Source organism: Limulus polyphemus, unplaced genomic scaffold (assembly GCF_000517525.1).
Source record: "Limulus polyphemus unplaced genomic scaffold, Limulus_polyphemus-2.1.2 Scaffold168, whole genome shotgun sequence".
NCBI classification, from domain to species: Eukaryota; Metazoa; Arthropoda; class Merostomata; order Xiphosura; family Limulidae; genus Limulus; species Limulus polyphemus.
This window is the reverse complement of record NW_013665778.1, coordinates 762,767-783,787: the sequence shown is the minus strand read 5'-3', so window position 1 is coordinate 783,787 and position 21,021 is coordinate 762,767. Positions and strand designations below refer to the sequence as shown.

At 31.8% G+C, this 21,021-nt stretch overlaps 1 protein-coding gene across 4 annotated transcripts in view; it reads left to right on the top strand.

Moving 5' to 3' along the window:
- Positions 1 to 21,021, top strand: part of LOC106477693 (triokinase/FMN cyclase-like) — a 51,111-nt gene that overhangs the window by 18,766 nt on the left and 11,324 nt on the right. For 2 of the 4 annotated variants that reach the window (XM_013938241.2, XM_013938236.2), the window contains exons 1-9: positions 2,549 to 2,789; positions 3,665 to 3,775; positions 10,269 to 10,453; positions 10,609 to 10,687; positions 13,703 to 13,792; positions 15,074 to 15,108; positions 16,164 to 16,248; positions 17,571 to 17,660; positions 20,464 to 20,580. In XM_013938241.2, the coding sequence (XP_013793695.1) occupies positions 2,564 to 2,789; positions 3,665 to 3,775; positions 10,269 to 10,453; positions 10,609 to 10,687; positions 13,703 to 13,792; positions 15,074 to 15,108; positions 16,164 to 16,248; positions 17,571 to 17,660; positions 20,464 to 20,580 (1,018 nt within the window). In that variant the 5' untranslated portion in view covers positions 2,549 to 2,563. The other 2 variants (XM_022381490.1, XM_022381489.1) reach the window with 2 other exon arrangements.

The window sequence follows — 21,021 nt, the reverse complement described above, 5'->3', positions numbered from 1 at the left end:
CCCTGTGTTGAAGTTGCTGGCTCTCTTGTACCAAGGTTTGTTACAGCTGCCCTTTTCTGGCCTTGAATCTGATGACTGTACCAACCTTGGTACCTCTGCGCTGCACTTAATGTAGGATTCAAATTCAAAAGTTCTGGTCATTGCATCCTGCATAGTAAAGGGGTGTGCTTGCTTCACTTGTGAACTGTCCAAGACATCTACAAACTGATCCCTCAGCAACAGCTTGAGGATATCAGGTGGTGCAGTTGGGTAGGCCTTGTGTGCCATACTTTCCAAATCCCATGCCAGCTTTTGCAGGCTCTCCCCTTGAGCACAGACTCTAGTCCTAAACCTAGCCCTGTAGACTTCGAACTGATTTTGAGTTCCATATATGATTTCTAGAGCAGCTACCAGTGCTCTATAGTTGTGCCTGTCGTCTGCTGACAACTGTCCAAGTATTTCCAGTGGTTGTCCCTTCAAGTTCATTGTCAGGTACTGCTTTCTGCTCTTCTGTCCATCCATTCATTTCTGCCAGGAGCTTAAATTGTGATTTATATGCTCTAGTATGAAGGAAGCCACAGTAATTCGATGGGAAGAGAGACTACATCAGTGGTTGGAGGAGAACCAGCACCAATGGCAACTGGAACAAGAAAAGAAACAGGAGGAAAGTCTCCAACAATTGAGAGAAAGCCAGCATACACAAATGGAAAAGATTAGTAAATTTCAAAGTGAATCAAATACATTAAAATATGATTTACTGTCTTTTACACAAGGAGGATATATTAGCCATCAACCTAATCAGCCCCAGACAACGGGAAGCCCCTTCCGCAGCTAAACCATAATGCAGACATCTTCAGTCCTGTCAGAAGTCGCATTCCAGACATGAATGTCAGCAATAGGGGTGATCAAGAAGAACGAGAATATAAACAAGAAGAGAGACTACAGCAGTGGTTGTAGAAGAAAGAAAAGAAACATGAAGAGAGACTACAGCAGTGGTTGGAGGAGAAAGAAAAGAAACAAGAAGAGAGGCTACAGCAGTGGTTAGAGGAGAAAGAAAATAAACAAAAAGTTTCTTTTGCTGTTCTTGAATTGCTGCCATCCAATCTGCTAAGCTGTAGTTTGATTTGCCACTTCTTGTTTCCATCTTCTTTCTTTTTTTCCTTTTCCTCCCACTCTCTGACACTAATTTGTTACTATCTGATTGTTTGTTAATTTCCGGTGGAAATTCTTACTGGGGAACTTCAGCGATACAAGTCTTTCTTGATTAAACCAGTTTATTCTTTTTTGATACAACGGTAATTCCACAGTCAATACGTTTCTCGTCAGTTTAAACTTAACAACTTTTATAATACATGCTATAAATCACAGCGATTGACAATCTCGATAACTTCGCTACAAGTGCAAAACTCACACTTTATCTTAACGCGCTGGCTTCCCCTGCCAGGCTTATATACTAGAGAAGGGGGTTCGCCAAAATTCGAGGAGTTCCCTGAGAATACGAGAAACTCATTCACGTATGCGCTAGCAGCGTCACGTGACTTTCGCTGTCGTAACAAATTGCTTTCAGGTGGTGAAAAGGGAACACTTCTGGGTTTTTTCAACACCATATCCTAAATAGAGGTTTTGTACAGCTAGCCTTCATATATGATTGGAGAGTTGTTGAACACAGTAAAATGTCTACGCACGTAGAAATACCGAAAAAATGTATTGTCACTAATAATAGTAATATGGTTGGAACTATAGAGCGTCTTTGAATGTTCTGTGTTTGCTGTTTCTTTGTATGATGTCTCACGTTGTTACAACTGACGCCGTTATCTATGACTTATCTGTTCAATGACATGACCCAAAGTACCACAATATAAAATTATATGCCCCCCCCCCCCCCGTCCAGTGATGTCTGCGGACTTACAACGATAGATATTTATCGTCCACCTTCTGGAAATTGGTACGATTTTATGGATACATTTGGTTTACTAGTAGACAATATAAATTCTGATAAATCCGTGTTGTTTTTGAGGGCGATTTTATTGTGCATATTTTTCAAATTTTACCAAAACAATTACAGATCGAAATCGTGACTTTCAATAAAATAATTTGATATCTGTTACAAACATTAAACCATATATTTATCAACTTACTAGGGTAATTGGTGCAGCTGTGATGTTGTTTCTGGTATAATATATTGTGACATCTCAGATCATTATACGTTATTTGTTTATTCATTGTTGTCTCTGACTACCTAATTTATTATTCGCCCCACTACAGCAACAAGTTGTCTTAATCACTCCTCACGTGAATTACTTTTTCCAAAGGCCCTCTGTAATTTGATAAATAAACCTTTGACAGCGTCCGCGTCAGACGATCAAACAGTGACCAGTTGGGCCAATAATGTATTTTTTAAATTGGGAGAGCATATTTTTTAGTGAATATATTATTTTATTTTTGTTTGTTTGTAGTTAAGCACAAAGCTACACTATTAGCTATCTGTGCTCTACCCACCACGGGTATCGAAACCCGATTTTTAGCGTTGTAAGTCCGCAAAAATACCGCTGTGCCACTGGGTGGCATGAAATATACCGAAAGAATGAGTAGCAAGGGACGATTTAAGAAACTTATAAATTCCCCCGAAAATTGTGTGTATGATAATTTATTAGGGATAACTGCTATTCATCCAGGACTTCGTCTGATTAGTAACAGTAGTACCACTGGAGGTCGTGTTGTTATTCGCCATGACTTTGAAGAATACAGGCAGTCTGGAAGAGTAACCTTGGTTAGCGGTGGAGGTTCGGGACATGAACCATTCCACTGTGGCAAGTGTGAAGAGTTCTTATTTTCAGTATTGATACTTAACATAAATCTTTTTCTTTTTTTATAAGAAACATAACTTTTATCAGAGGTTTCTTTAATATTTTATAAGTTTGCATAACTTGTACTGGGGATGTAAGCCAATTAAATTTATATAGCTTCATGTTACCTTGGAAATGAAATTAACCCATTTTATTAAGTGAAATATATTTTCAATAATAGAAACAAATAATTATATTCATTCATTATGTTATCTTTATTTTCAGAACCATTCTTCTAAAACAGAATTAACCTGTATTATAGGTAACTTAAACTGCTCTCTAGCTCTAATTAGAAGCATTAGATGTCTGATGTATCCTCCAATATTAATTCGTTGTTGCAAATATTTAAGCTACTTCTTAGGTTTTAGAGATAGAATACTTATCATCAGTTGAAGAAACCATTCATGAACAATGTGGAAATAAACAAAGGTGAAAGATTAGGCTGTAAAGTGATCTCACTATCTAATAATATTTATGCTGAACATCTGCTTTTATACTATAAGTTACAGATTTTTTTTGCAGTTTTGTGTGAAAATGTGATGCATTCTTTATTAAACTGAAACTTACAAGAAATAACCCATCATTTTGTTTTTACTGAACAATACAATTAACTAAGAAAAAGATATGCACAGAAAATTTCTAAATGTTCCTTTATAAAATGGTTATTTTTTATTTTTTAGCTATGATTTTATTGCTGTTAATAGTGTAAGGTTGCTTCAACATTTATGTAAGCATTTCTCTTTAAATTGGAAGCTAGACCTCAGCTTGTTTTTGTACATATGTTTTAAAATGCTTTATAGATATATATTTTCAATATTGATTTTTTTTTTCTGATTTAGGGTTTGTGGGACCTGGCATGCTCACAGCAGTTGTGCCTGGAGAAATTTTTACTTCACCCTCTTCTGAAGCTATACTAATGGCACTTCATGCTGTAGGTTCAGGAAGTAAATGTAATATATTTTACTTTTTTTATAATTTTTTGTAGTTTCTGTTGTGATATAGTGTAAGATTACTAAACTTTAAAATTAAGATGCTTGGTTCTTGAGTAGATTTAAATGTTCATTATCAAAATTGCACAAAAACATAAGCAAAATCATATTATAATATTCACTCTCTGACTGTAAAAAAGATTACTCTTGTTCCTTTGATGTTTCCCTTGTCCAGGGTTACTGATGAGGGGTGGAATTCCCCAGAACTGCTATAACTCTAACAAGCAGTGAATCAAGATAGATTGGGCTTCATATTTATTTTTTAGTATTAGCAAAATCAGATATGCACATGATCATTAAGTTTATCACTCAAAATGGTGAACATTCATCTGAATTTAATAAATAAAAAAATTGTAACATTATCCCTATTTAAAAAAAGCTATCAAAAAGCTTCAGATAGGTTATAAATAAGGTTTAATTCTACATTGTAGGACACCAGAATTTTTGCAATCTTTAGAGCACTACCTAAGTATTTGATTCTACTGAGTTTTTGGTATTTATTACATGTAAAAGTATTTTTGAAAAGTATGCAAGTATTGTATTAAACTTTTTATGAATGAGATGTTCAATTGAAACATTTATATTTAAAAACAAAATTGCTATTTTTTATTTTTTGGGTGGAGGCCAGTAAGCTGTTCAAACATTAATGATACTATAAAAATTACCTTCTCAAACCACTTCATCGCATAATTTTACAAAATGATATTCTTAAATGTTAAGATGAAGAAAGGTTCACCTGTAGAAAGCACTTGAATTGTAGTTTGTTTGTTTTTTAAATACAAAATGATATTCTTAAATGTTATGATGAAGAAAGGTCCACCTGTGGAAAGCACTTGAATTGTAGTTTGTTTGTTTTTTAAATAGATTTTTTTTAACCTATGTATTTTCTTAACATCATGAAAGAACAAATATTTTTATGTTGTACTCAAAACTTAGAATAGTGCGAGTGTAATTTTTGTAATCATAAATTGTGTGACTTGCTAATTTTGACTTACAAAATTTTATTATTTTGACTTTGTTAATTTTGATTATTGTTTTTAATTGATATTATTGCAAGTAGACTTACCTATGTGATGAACCAGTAAGGAAATCATTCCAATACTGTACATTAAAAAAAAAAGTGATTCTAGGTTTTCAAAGTTTATGCTTATCATGTCTGTTACAAAAATGTTCTTAACAAGGAGGTTAATAGGATATAGGACAAATGCCTCAATTTCTTTGTGATGTATTCTGAAGACAAATAGATGAGAGAATACAACTTTAAGATTTGGAAAAAAGATAAGATTTATTATGGAATGAGTTGATGGCAGTAGTAGTGGAGACTCGTACCTTACAAGGGCTTAAAGGGAGAATTGGTTATTTCTTGAAAAATAAATAATGTTTTAATTTTTACTCTTTTTTTCAGGATAGGTTTGCAAGGACAACCTTGAAGGGCTAAATGGTTCCTCATTGTCCATATGCAATGACAATAATTACAGCATTATATTTTAGATTTTGATTTCTGATATTCTTATGCAGTTTCTGATTAAAGTTTAGAAATAATCATTATGAGACTGTGTCACTTTATTGTAATGAAACCAAGTGCTAGTAGATTCTTATTATAACATAATATGCCGAGAAGTATCAAATATTCTCTTACTCTCCTGTAAAGTGCTGTTGTTTGCAATTGTTCTGTCTCACTTACCTTGCCATGTGAATTTTACCCATATAACTGTACTGTTCTTGAAAATTGCACACTGCAAATGTAATTTCGTTTCACCATAAATTATCCAAAAGTCTTGAAAGAACCTAAGATAACAGACCACATGTGATAATGTAATTAGTTTGTACAGTGGTTTAAGAGAGAAGTAACTGTATAATAACAAAGATTTTCATTATGATCTTCAAGTTGCCATTCTTTAGCTGTATCTTTCCACAAGATCCAATAGGTTAGCAAGCATTTGCTCAAACCCTGAACCATGGTGAGTGTGTGAACTGATTTGCTCTCCTAAGTATTTGTTTTTGAAATGGTCTGAAATATATCAAAACTTGTATTTTATAAATTATGGATTACTGTAGTACTCCTCTCTTCAATACTTTCTTCATCAGTTCTATACCCTTTTACTATAGTAAAGAAACTGACCTAAACTATAGTATTTTAGAAATGATAAGCATAAGATACAACTCTTTAACATAAATAGGCATGCAATACTTCACAAGAAAGAAACAAAACTTTGAGCTGTTGAGTGCATGGTAGTAGTAGTAATCCTTTAACAATAATACTAATAATAAGTAATAAAATCATAAATAGATTAAATCTGTCAGTACAATGTTGCAATAGAACAATAATAATCTCTTAACATAGGTCAATTACAATATATCACAAGATTATATAAAAGTTAGTGAAAGAACATAAACATACACACACACTTAATACATGGATATTCTTTGTACAAAACATGACACAAATGTATCAAAGCACCTTATAATAAAAAATAATAATAGTGTTAATGACCCTTAACAGGAAAATTAATATACTACTATGAAGATGATCCACTATATTTGTGTTAGCATCCATCACCTACAGTTGGCTGGCTCAATTACTATAATTTTTTTGTATGATAACTGTAAAGTGGATGACAAAGTACATTAGTTATTTTGTTTTAGGATTTTTGCTACTTTTAGAGGCAGATAATCAGTGGATTACTTTAGTCAAGCAACATTTCCATAAGGTTTGCATGTGCTTATGCTGTAATTGACCATAGAACGTGTATTCCTAGAGCCTGTGAACTTCTTGGTCCACTGGCTTCATTAGATCTCTGCTTGACCAATAACCACATTGTTCCCTGTTGCAATTCCTATGACAATGACCAATGTACTTACCCTTTGATCCAAATCTATTCCTTCCACTACCATCTGGTTGTTACATAAACAGCACTTAATTACAGTAGGAAAGGAATTGACTGCAAACTGGTTCCTACACAAATGAGCTGACTTGAAATAAGTGACATCAACTCTTACTTTTGACCATTAAAATCCACTAATGTTTAGACTGTCTTTTCCTAGGGATCTTCTTGTAGTTCCAAAATTGTTTTAGCTTGGGTATGAGATGTAAAGTTTCACTGTGAAGTTGTTACTTTCCATCTTTCTCTAGCACACTCACTGTGTCTGCATTTTCATGTATCTTATACTGTACCTTGTGCTGCAACTATGTTAAGAAAATATTTAGAAAACTGTTGCTTTATTAGATATTTCAGTCTGTTACAACCAAGTAAAGCACTGGGTACATCAACCTTATATTTGTTATGATATTTAAAGTACTAACCAGAAATTTAATATACTATTGATATTTTGCCTTCTCAAAAGAAAATTTTTTTGATTTTTTTCAATTGAAATATCTTTCACTATTCTTACTGAAAAACAAGTAAAATTCTTTTCCTCTCAGACATAGTATGAGCCTTGTCGTTACATTTATCCTTAGGTGAAAATTCACTTCCTGCCAAATATTTCATTGTCAAAATTAAAACATTCACCACAGTTAATGAAAATAAAAGGCACATTGATGTGCTGACTTTGTCCATAGTAAACCATACAACACCACGTGCATACATGGAGGTATTGTAACTTTCATATACACTCTTTGAGGCCATGTTTTTGGGGTCAATCTGGTTGACATGAGATAACTATTATGGAACTTCAGTTCATCAGCTGCATAGGTAAAACTGACTATTAAATTCTACAATATGTCCATCTCAAGAGTGCAACTGCCAGAACCAAGGTTAGCAATGACTATCTTTGTTGTTTAAGTGAAGACTCCTGTATATAGTTGGAGTGTGATTTCTCTATTCATGGCTAGTTTATCTCCATTTGCTCGAATGGAGACCGTTGACTGGTCTGAGTAATGGATTTGCTTGGATCACCTAATATACCACAAGATCTACCAGTGTTCTGGCCACTGTTTTATCAACCATGACTCTGTCTTTCACCCTTTTATTCCATCGGGCACTTAACAAGACCAATCCATCTCTGAGAGAGAACTAGGCTATCCACCACACTTTTGGATGCAAGCTGTTTGTTGTACCCTGTGAAGTCAGTAACCAAACCTGACTTCGGCTCCTCTAGCTTTCTGTAACTGTAGTGGTCATTGTCTTTTGTTTGTGCTCTCTTGCATCTGTTGCACCATTGGTCAGAACCAATGACCTTGTCTATCTTGCTTCTGAGCAAGGTATTGGCTGTTCATTCAAAAGTGACCTGATGTTCTACAGGAAAAGCAGCTCTTTTGCTTCTTTCTACCAGGATGACATCCTGATAGAGGTATATGCAACTTAGGTTGCAGTATATAACTGTAGGAGGATCATGATAGCTTTGTCTATACACTGGATACCAGTGTGATTACATTGCAACTCCTGGATGTGTGGGAAATTGGTTGACTCTTGGAAGGGTTTGAATCTGATATGAAGTGAGTTCTTTGGTAGGATAGTCTGTCTAAAGTGAAGTCATTGTAGTTACTATTACAGGCTTCTTCCTCCTTTGTGACTGGTTTTAAGTTACCACTTTATACCACATCATAACAGTAAGGATGAGAAAATCACTTATACCCAAGTGGTGCTGCATTATTTCACTGAATAGCCTTTCCACAAACTGGTCAATTAGGATTCTTTGCAAAGTGCTGAGGCCATTGAATGGTAACCTTTACCATGCAAATGGTGTTGATCATTCTCAGAACAAAGTTTTGTACAGCCTGTTCTGGAGTACAGCCATTCCAAGTAGTTTTCTGCCGGAACTGCTTCAGAAAATAGGCCAAGTCTTTCTTTGCTGTACTGTAAATAAAGCCAAACTCTCTTCTTCCTGGCTTCTGACCATCAGCTGGATGAGATGACATTGTAAGCACATTATGACAAAGGGTAGACTCCTTCTTCTGGGTGGTAGAATGAAGAAGTGTGCTCAGCAACTCATCTATTGGCTTTGCACAATCTCATGCTTCTTTTGGATCCATGATTGTCTCAACAGTATTCCTTCCAATTTGGAAAGGCTCACTATTGCACCATGATACATTTACTCCACTGTTCGGTGTTTGCCCTCTCACCTTCTTGTGAGATAGCTCCTGTTAGTGGACATTGTCCATCAAGCATCTACAGTCTCTCTCTGATGTTCTCAGGAAGCTCCAACCAGAGCTTTGGTTGGGGTACAGTGGGTAATGTAGCTGGCATTAATTTGTATGTTATATACATACCACCCCACTCAGTCTCAGACTTTACAGTTGCCACAACACCATGACAGTCCTTAGTCATCTATGTTTCTCTCACACTGAGGTTGATCCTCAGGGAAGTGTATGGACAATTGTTCTGAGTGCACTATACATTGATTGGCTCCATTAGCTGTAATGAGATAGAAGTCATAGGCCTTCACCGTTCATAACATTAGCAAAAGTCTGACACTCAGGAGAGGACATGTTTTCTACCATACAACTCTCAGACAACCATCTCTCTTTAGTAACTGAACTTTTGTTCATAAGTTATTCTAGTTGTGGATAATGCCATTTCTATCATTAAGAGGTATTTAAGCTTTAATTAAGGGTAGTGCATAATTCAGCAGGAACAGCAAACTCAGCAATGATATATTATGGTCATGGCATCAAAGTTTTCTTCTTATTCGCTCTGTTGTAAGTCCAAATAAAACTGAATTAACTGTAGAGGAATGAACTAGGTCTGAATAATAACAGGAGACCAAATCAAGATATTTATTATGAAACAATGATAAATATCTGAGAAACTTAGTTGTGAGAATAAATTAAATAAAGTATTAGACACAAAATATAATAAGAAATGAACAATATATATATTGTAACACACTTAACACAAACACAGTGTATGTGCTTGAATTATTGGAATGGAGTGTTTTTATTTGATTCTTTCTTTAAGTTGATTGCCCTACTAAATCATGTTCTAGAATGATTAAATCCAAAGTTTCTTACTTTGCAGGAAACTGTATTTACCCAGAGTAGCAAGCATTACCCACATGACTGGTCATTCCCATTCAAACATAGGAGATTCAGTAACTTCAAGATATCATTTGAACTACCATTGAAGGACACTCGCTGTTAACCTTCTTGCACCATATGCAGCATGCTATGAAAAAACAACAACAACATATGAATTAGCCACATAAATGCTAACTTGCCATCCTCTGATGGGACAGTAATAAGTCTATAGACTTAGAACTCTTAAAAACTGGGGTTCAGTTCTTGCAGTGGACACAGCAGATAGCCCAATGTGGCTATGCTCTAAAATAAACATATCAGCTAACTTGCATTTGTTACTGAAAAGTAAGTTAGTTGATGTAAGCTTACTTCAGATCCTCTAAAACAACTTTTTTTTTCTTTTTATTGTGAGTCATTCTTGTGAAAGTTTAATTATCAATATTTATAGAAAAGCTGTAATTGCATTTCATCAAACAGGTGTTTTCTTAATTTCAGCTGGAACACTAATTATTGCAGCTAATTACACTGGAGATCGACTTAACTTTGGATCAGCCATGGAGAAAGCTAAGTTGGATGGTTTGAATGTAGAGATGATTGTTGTTGGTGAAGATTGTGCTCTACAAAGCAGTGATAAAAGTGCTGGTAGACGTGGACTGTGTGGCATCGTTCTCATGTTTAAGGTGATATCAAGTAAAACATCTGAGAGATACTGTTATTGACTATTAATTGTTTTTATGTTAAGTGTACAGTGATAGTAGTTAGTTTTGTTCTGTAATATGATACTTAAATTGTAGAGATTTTACTAAATAATTTGTATATGGGTGTTACATTATAGATTGCAGGTGCTCTAGCAGAAGAAGGAAAGTCTTTGAAAGAGATTTGTGAAATAGTGAAGCATGCTTCTGAAAATTCAGGTGAGGAGTAATTATTTCTGCCTTAGTATCTGATTTTTAATTATTTGTTGCTTGAAGCAAAACTAAACTATGTGTATCTGAGAAAAAAAGTGAATTGAATAATTTATACTTGACTGCAATGTTTTTCTTTAGAATATTCTGAATTAATATATATAATGGGTTTTTAATCAAATAAGTGTGTGTAGAAATATTATTTTAGATCTATCTTCTATTCATTGTAATTCACTTCCTAAGAGGCATTTATTTTCAATATTAGAGCTCTTTAGCTAGACTTTGCCAATAGCAGTATGGTAAACCCAGGTCAAACTGAATTAACTTTAAGGCAATGGGATAGGCCTGCTTTACAGGAGGTTTTTCAGCAGATTTATTCTGAAGTAGTACTGAACCTCTAAATAACTGAGTTTGGGAATGAAAGAGACTAGACACAAAGTAATGCATAAAATGAAGTATTTATTAAATCCCAAACAAGGTGTGTGTACTTGTTATTAAATATGGGATGATTTCTTCTACTGGATGTTAGTAAGGTCTGAATGCTGAACAAAGAAGTTATTGTTTTTGTAAGTTAAAATAGAGAAGATAAGTTCTATTTCAATATTTTAAAGTCAAGTTGTTATTTGAGTGCATTTTAGTTAGTTTGCTTGAGATAGAACACTTAGGTTTCATTAATACAGGTACAGTTAGCCTAATGTTACAACATTAAGGTTTAGTTTTTGATAATCAGGCAATTTCAGGTAACTACTGCTTCTAGTTTTGGTTAAGTAAAAAGAATAATTTGTTTATCTTAAAATATCAGCATTTCTATTACTATTTGATATCTGCTGAAAATTTATTACATTAGTAAATTGTTTAAATTAGAATTTATTGCATGTTATTAGAAACTTGTATATCATATCTGTTGTATTGATGTCAGTAAGTTATAAAACAAGATCAGTTGTATTAATAAAAAAAAAAGCTAAATAAACTGTCATTTTTCATTTTAAAGACAAACTAATTTTGTGAGAAGATAAGGTAGTTATAAAATAGTGTAACATATTTAACTTTTACATTAAGCTTGACAGTGTCATCAATAAGCTACTTCATTTAGTGTTGATTATTTATTCCCAGGCTACAATGAATAAAAGTAGTTTACATGTTAAGTGCTCACAGTTTGTTAGGTGTGATAGGTGCAAAGAGTGGGTTTTATTTGGAAATTTAGGGCTGACATTCATATTTAAAGAAGTTAACAGTGAAGTTGTACAATTTTTATGAAGAGTTTGTAGGTTAAAGGAGAAGTTGGAGGCTGTTTAAATAGGCCAGAAGTGATAGAAAATGAGAAGGGTAAACTGCAGGAGGTGGTCGCAGGATTTAAGAGAGGAAACTGAGATTTTGCATGCAAGGGATACAGCGGCTAGTGATGACTTGAGGGAGATTGGAAGTAGAGCTAGTGGTGAAAGAAGAGCATACTGGTAAAGAACAGATTTCAGCATTCGGCTTGTGTAGATGATGAACTTCAGGAGGGAATGATAAAAGGAACTGATAAGGATATGAATGAAAGATATAAGGATGTTATTGTTATAGGAGATGATTTAGTATGCACCTGGGATAAGATAGTTTGTGGGGTAAATATAACTTAATTCTGTCATGGATGCTGCTAAGACTTAACTGTAGAGATGAAATTATACGTATGTCGCTAGAGCTGAACACTAGGCTTATATGTAAGGAAGAGCAAGCTACCTGGTTGAATTTATGAGTAAATGGAGTTTTTTTGGATTGAATGGTTTACATTTAAATAGGGTAAGGACTGGCTTGTTTGCAAGGGCTATTTACTCGACTGTAAGAACAACTAGGTTTAGAGTGTGGAGAGGGACAGAATAGTGAAGAAAAAAATAAGATTCAAAGAGAGGTATAGTGTGGGAACAAGGTATAAAGATAATTTTAATGTAAGGGTAAACTGACTGCTATTATTGTAATGCTAGAAGTAAAAGAAATAAAATGGATGACTTTAGAACATTGGTTGGAACATTCTGATGTAATGGGAATAACTGAAACGTGGCTTAATGTAGGTAATTATAATGAAAATAATTTCTTTGAAATACAGGGTTATACATTGTTTAATATGGATAGAGTGCTAAAAAGAGGGGAAAAAAATGGCTTTATATGTAAAATGTGAGTTACAACCTGTTCACGTTGATGATATCAAAGCTAATACCAAAGAGGTTGAATCTATTTGTTTCATGTTAATAATAAAAATCATTGGTACTGTAGCATTGTCATTGTTACAAACAAAATTTGTTTTTTACCATCTGTTAATTTTATATCTTATAATTTGTAACAAAATACTGGAGATGATACATTAATACAAAAGTTACAAACTTCTCAGAGTAGTACCAATATTGACTCTCTTCTAATGTAAAATATTTTGAATTAATTACATTATCAGAGAATTGAATGAAATTATTTTTCATTGAGGTAATTGTTCCATAGCTTTTGTTCTTACAATGTAGCATTTTAACTGTCCTCAGCATATTGTAATTTCTGAGAAATGATATAGGCAAATAATTATTTGAAAAACATATTATGAAACCAGTAATCATTGCAACATCTTAGAATCCTGAGTAGAGAAGGTTACACACGTCATAAGAGCTTACTGTATTTATTGAACATCTGTTGTTTACTGCAAGCACATAACATAGACCACATTGAATGAAAAGAGCAGTAATGCATTTTTCACAGTTTCTAAAAAAATAGACTAACTTTAGACATGATATCTTGAGAGAACAGGCATTTATAAATTACTAGGTTTCCAAATATGTTTTCTTTCTTACTGATGTATTATTTGAATACTCTCACTCAGGTAAACTTGAAAAGAATCCAAAATTTACTCGTATTATATAAATAGATATATTATTGCAGTCCTACGTATACTGTTTATTAGGGATATGTTTACAGAAATGGTTAATCAAAGCTAAAAATTCTAGGAAAATGAACAGTATTATCTCACATTTAACAATATTTTTACGTATTGTTATTATTAAGGAACTATCGGAATCAGCCTTACACCTTGCAGCATCCCAGGAAGTGATTCGTCTTTTAGTCTTGGATCTGATGAGATGGAATTGGGTCTGGGTAAGGTATTTATGTTTAGTTCAGTTCTGTCAGTTTGAAGGCTAGGAATGGATAAACCATGTATTGTCACTGATTAGAAGATGATCCTTTTTTTTTACTTTCTTTCAATCTCTCTGCTACTTCAAAACTTACAAATACCCCTTTAAATATGTAGTATAAAATGGCAATTAAACTTTATGAAATTAGATTTCATAATGATAGAAAGCTGGACTTGACAAAAAATTAAAACATTTTGATACCTTTATAGGAGTACATTTAGGAAAACTATAGAATAAAAACCTTTTACTAATTTTGGTTAAAAGTAAAGTACTTATTTTACACATGAGTAAAATATTTCTCTGTATTCTAATAAGAGCTTGTGAAGAAGTTTATGGCTTTCCTATGAGTAACTTAGATATGACTCTAGATGTTTCACTTTATTAGATAACTATTTCTGGGATCTGACTATGAAGACCATTATTTTGTTTGTATTGCCATCTCTTTGTAAAATATATTTAATCTTTTTTAAGTGTTTCCAATGGTAAAATTTTGAATCATTTATATACTAACATTATTTTTAAAGAAGATTTACAAAAGAAGAATTTGGAGATAGTCTGTCAGTCTGCATACAGTTTTATTGTTTTTAAAAAGTGTGTTATTTAACTCACTCTGTTATGTAACATAATTTACCTTCTTTGTTATGTATGGCCTTATCTCAATGAAATTAAATAAATCTCTGGTTTGGCAATTCACTCCAGATTTTATGCATCCACTACTATCCTTCTCTTGCATTTTATCATTTCACATTAAAGTCTGAAAGTATATTTCCTTCTGCTGTTGTTCAAGTTATGCATGCCTTTTAATTGTTTAATGAATAGTTCTAATTTAAGCTGATCATCTCATGTTTATGTCTTGTTTAATTTAAAAATAGTTTCTAAACTTTCATATTAATGAGGTGTAATTAAATGGTAATGATCATCATACTTGAATTACAAGTTTTGAGTTTTGTGTACTGTTTCAACTAGTTCTGCTGCTCAGTAATTTTATTAATGTAATATCAGAATATACAGGTAAGTCTGAAGTGCTGGAAAATTGGAGGTGTTGAAAAAATGCTTACATTTTTCATTCACTTCAGTAAGTTTTTTGTGGCTGTAATAACAAAGTGGCTGTATAGTAATGTTGATAGCATGTATCTGTTCTGTATAATTTTAAGTAGGCAGTTTAAAGGTAGTTGATAGATTTATACATGCATGTTTATGTGTAAAGGTGCATGCTTTTCTTCTGTGTTGCTATTTTAAACAGGAGTCCATGGAGAAGCAGGTGTGATGAGACTAAAGGTAATTAGATTTTCATTTTTGCAAAGACTATCCCAAAACAATAGAAATATGTTACACAATATTCTTATAAGAAGATACCTGTGTATATAATTTTACCCATTTTTTATATAAGAGTTACTGTGAGAGTTATAAAACTTTTGTTTCTTAAATGTTTTAAAATAAAAGAATAACTGTCATTAGCAGTTGTTTTAGTTCGTATATGAGTGAACAATCCAAACTTCTGCTCCACAAAACTTTGTTTTAAAAGTATTAAGTCATGAAATGAAAACTATTTGTATCTCCAAACTGTCTGTTCATATGGATTGAAGTACACGTGTACATGATTTTGTTCTGACTCTAACAATTTATATACTGTTATTAACAGTAAAATAATTGGTAACCTTTAGGTTTTGTTCCAAATGTATTGTTCATGTTAAAATAGTGTGTGTGTGTGTGTATATATGTGTTTTGTTTTCTAAAATTTCTAGTCCTCAAACCAAGATGTAACTGTTAATAGTAAAATGTTCAGTAACAAATCTATTATAACTTACTAGTATCCAGGTGATAACACTAGGCATAATTTATCATGTTATCTTTAAATGGAAACTGTTTAAAAACAATAGTTTGTTTGTTTGTAGTTAAGCACAAAGCTACACAAAGGGCTATCTGTGCTCTGCCCACCATGGGTATAGAAACCCGGATTCTAGAATTGTAAGTCCACAGACATACCGCTGGGCCATTTTCAATAAGACCACTATAATGAGATAAAGAATGTTTTGACAAAATGTATAAATGTAGTTTTTCATTTTCAATAAATTATAATTAAACTTTCTAACTATCAGAAATCACAAATAGGCAATTGTACATGTTTCTTCTCAAGCTGCTATGCTACAGACTGGTCCTCTCATCTGATATAGTCCATGATGCTGAGTTGGTGTAATTGTAAATGTTTAATTTAAATGGACAACTAAGTCTAAGATTATAAGTTGCTCAATATAAAACATTAAGTTTTTTTTATTAGTATTTTGCAACAGGTTTAGGTTAGGGACCTAATTATAATTTTTATGGTATATTAGGTAATGCCAGCACAGGATGTTGTGAAAAAGATGGTGGATCACATGACTAATCCAGAATCAGCATCAAGGCTAGATGTGAAAAAAGGTTTGGATTTTAGTTGTTAGTACTTATTTTTTTATTATATGAAAAATGTTGAAATTTGTATGTTTGTATTCTAGAGGTCATGAAAAAATGCAAAGAAACAAATATGAAAATAACAAGAATAAAACAAACATTCATTAATTTTAATTAGAAATAGCAGAGATTATCCAAATAAAAACTAAGTTTTTGATTAATGAATAATTCTACGTATTAGTACTCAAAGAAATAAGGAGTAAATAAAAAAGTTTCATAGGCTTTTGTGTGAAAGCAAAATCCTTATTCTTCATAAAGTATAACAGTTGATAGGATAGATACTTTTGATTGTACACACAATAAATTTGATATGAGCATGAGTGAATGAACATGAGAAGTTAAGTTAATTGATTTTAATATAATATTGATTTTAATATATTTTTTTTTATATATAGTTTTGAACATCTTTGTTTATTGCCTGTTCCAAGTAGTCTTGGTAATAAGACATTTATGATAACAGTATAACAGTGTTTCACTACTTATGCACTTAAAGTCAAATCTTGGTCAGGTATATAGATATTTAAAACCATATCTTGCATCTCTATCTGAAGTTTCAGTGGACACTGGTGAAAAACGTAAATTGGTTTTTAATATCAAGATTATATGATGATGTCACTGTTCTGTCTACCAGATTAATAGTATGTGTAATATGCTGAATTAACTTTTTAATTTAATTTGATACTAAATAATTAATGTTATTAACATAGATAAGCTAAAAGCTCTTGGTTTGAAAATAGTATATAATGTTTTGTATTTGTGTTTATTAGTGTTGTATTTTATTATTATTAATCTACTTGTAATAAATTTGTTTTCCATTCCAAAAAAAAATTAGGACTTTTAGAAACAAATAATTCAGCCTAATTAACTTTTATTTTTAAATATTTTAAACTAGGTTGAATTATTTTTCAGTTGTCTTTTTCTTTTCTATTAATATCACAGTAAAAAAATAAAGTTGTAAATAAGATAATTGCACACTAATTTTATTACAATTTAGTGGCATTTAGTTTAAAGTAATGATATGTTACCCAGAAAAGCAATCTATCAGATTTTACATTATATGTATTACAAAATTCTACAAAACTTCAAATGGATTGCAAAAAAATCAACTCTGAGAAAATAATATTTTGCTCATTTATTACTCTTGCATGAGTTGCTGTGTGTCCTTGGTGTTTAAGTAATGTATTGGTGGATCAGAGAATAGAAAAGTACTAAATTATACTGTGACATTGTTTTATGTGTATCCTGTGAATAGTGTACATCAAACTTTACATGTGAAGTATTTTATATTTCAGGTGATTGTGTTGCAGTTGTAATCAACAATCTAGGGGGAACTTCTCGGATGGAGATGAACATAGTTGCCAAAGAGACAATTAGTTATCTGGGTAAGCTTGTAGCCAACAATACATTTATTACATTTTCTAATGTGAAATTTAGTATTATTGCAATTTATTTGTGATATTGTCAGTTTATGTGTATCAATATAATCTTAATTTACATATCCTTAAAAAACTGTTTTAAGAAAAATTTTTATCACATACTTAAACCTGTAATTGAATGAAAATAGTAACGGTTCAAGTTCTGTATTGAATCTTAGATTTATAATTATGAATCACACACAAAATTCTTATGTAATTTTGTTAATGAAAATTAGTTTTCAGAGCAAATATCTCTGAACAATACAAACAAACAAAATGTTCTCTATTTATTTACTGGATTATTTCCATTACACTTAGATAAGGATCTAGAATTTCACTAGTTGAACAGGTGCATATTTCCTATGTGCACAATATCTTAATGTACCAAAAATGTGTATATAGAACCATGACTACCTCAGATATTGTATCATTTGACTTGTTCCAAGCCTGTCTGCTATTCATTATTTTTCATCTTGCTTAAAGTATTGGAAAATGTTAGAAACATTGGAAGGAATTATTAGTATTTCAATCAGTGTACAAGATTATTAGCAACTAATGCGTATGAAAAAGAGCAAAAAGTAAATTTAAGAGTTGTTTTGATATTTGTTTTTCTATATTCTGTAAAAGAAAAGGCTCTATTCTGTATTTTATATACTTTTTTGACTTTTGTATTGTCTGCTGATAGGGTAACCACAAACAAAATAGGTAACTCATAGTAACTGAAAGTTTGTGATGTGTGATCAATCATCCCTGTGATTTAAAATGTTTTTACATACATTATCACATAAAGTTTGTTTGTATAATTATCTCCTTACGTTATACTATTTATTTCAACTTTAAGTAGTTCCTAGTTTCTGGCTGCTCTTTTGTAAATCATTTTATCAAATTTTATAACCCCTTTAATCATTCATAAAAGAAAAAAAAAAGTTTTAGCTTGTACCTCATAATTCAGTTTTACAACATTTTAAGTTAATTGATTTGGCAAAACGCTTATAAATGTAGAAAGTGTGACTTATGTTTTGAAGTAAAATGTTGCTATTCAAATGGAGTATATTTCTACTCATCTGATTAGTTTGAAATTTATTATTACTGATATGAAAATCACAAAATCTATTTTAATTTTTGTTGATTTCAGTTATGTGTAGAACTAAACTTTCCCTGGTAATAAGTTTGAAATCAATGATATTTTTATTTTTTTATCTACTTAGTCATTTTCAGCAAATCACTATTTCTGTTTGAAGTTTGGTTTTAGCTGCTTGGCCAAATTGTGTAATCTTCTTTCAAGTCTAGAATGCTCATTTTTTTAGTTTAATTTGTTCTTTGATAAAGTCATACATTATGAGAGGAATGAATTCATTTAAAATATTATGCATGCAGTGTGGCCAAATAAGGTAATGCTATGAATATCCATCTTACAGTAGTCAAGTGAACCTAATGGTTGTTTGTGAGTTATTACTGTTAGCATGTTTTGAAAAAAAAAAACTATAGTTTTTTGTATTTATATGGATGAAAAATTATGACCATGAAATTGGAAACCAGTCAACTTAGAAATAATGATACGTGTTTGTTTCTAATAATGAAGTTTCTCAAAGTGTTAAGTATTTTTTTTTCTATAAAATCAAACCAGCATTTTACATCAAAGCATGTTCAAGACCAAATTAGGAAAGAAAACGAACATAATATATGTGTACTACTAAACATTGTCCTATGAATGAGCATATTTCTTAGAAGTGAGAATTATTTTTATGGATGGTTATGAGAAGCAGATTTACATGTTACCTTTTCACTAGATTGAACAATATTGAGTCATCATGGAAGGAGTTTAATCTTTAAAGTTGTAACACCTCTATTCAAAAAACTTGTTTAAAGAACAAAAGTAGGTAAAAGCTATTGTCAAATGAAATTAGCCGATAGTGTCTGGTTAAAGAGATCAGACTTTATATTTAAATGTGAATTAAAATAAGAAAAAAGAAAACAATCTTATACCACAAACAAATGATAAACAATTTTTGCCAATATTCACCAAGTTTAGAACCAGGACACATTTCTTCTGGTGATTTTAAATTTTAATGGAACCAAAGGTTTGATACCACAAAGAATTCTCAAAATGAGCATTATACAACATATCTGAAGAAGCATACATATGGTCAGTTGCAAATCAGTATTTTTTGAAAATGAGCATAATATTGATGATATAATATTTGAAAAATATTGAGGGGTTAAATGTATTAAGTTTTAAAAAATGTAAATGATGATAATAAATAAGTAGGATGCTGTGCCTTGTTGCAAGATGATAATGTCACATTTCTTACATTTGAAAGATATCTAATACTCTGGTGTCCAGAAATGAAATACAGAAATTAAAGGTGATAAATAAAGAATCAAATGGTGGTCATAAAAAGAAATATACATAATGGTAAAAAAACTTGTCTGTTGGAAAATTGTTTTTGCTGTATTAGAGAGCAAACATTTTGGTGAACTGGCCAATCTCGGAATGATAGATAAGATAGTTGAGAATTTCATAAGATACTGTGTGTTAATTTTGGCAAGGCTAGTTATTTCATTACAGTATTGTTGAGTTTATTTTGCTTTTTGTTAACTGCTTAATATTTGCATTTAGTGTTTATTTTATTGTTATTCAATGATGAATTCAACAATATTACAATTTTACTTATATAGTACTATAATTTAACCATATTTAATGTCTTTTATTTGTATGTTTTTTTCTCTAATTTGTTGCATCATAACAATTTCGTCTACAAAACACTAGAATTGATGGGGTTGCTAGTGGAACGTGTTTATGTTGGAACCCTGATGACATCCCTTGAGATGGCAGGAGTGTCTATAACAGTTCTGAAGGTAACTTCATTTCTTCTTAATTGTTTAGGTAAGTAATAAATAGTTTAGACAGTTATTGTCATATTTGTATATATTGTTTTCATAGATAGTATTTTTGACACTGCTGCTGTTATTGGTTCACTAGTGGGGCTATTGATATGTAACTTTTCCAAGTTTAGTCTTGTTCAGATAACCTTGCTTCTTAAAGATTACTACTGTACTAAAAAAATCTTTGTGAAGGGTCTTTAGTGGTAGAGCAAATAGGATTTTAAGTTGTATGTACAGAAATATTGAATACAGGTATATGGAGGTTATAATTTCATTGTATAGGTCATTGGTTAGGCCACATTTGGAGTATTGTGCTAAGTCTTGGGCTCATTACCTAAGGAAGGACATTGACTTGTTGGAAAAGGTTCAGAGGAGGGTTACTAGAATGGTGCCTGAGATGGAGGGGTTGTCATACGAGGAGAGGTTGATATCTCTCAAATTG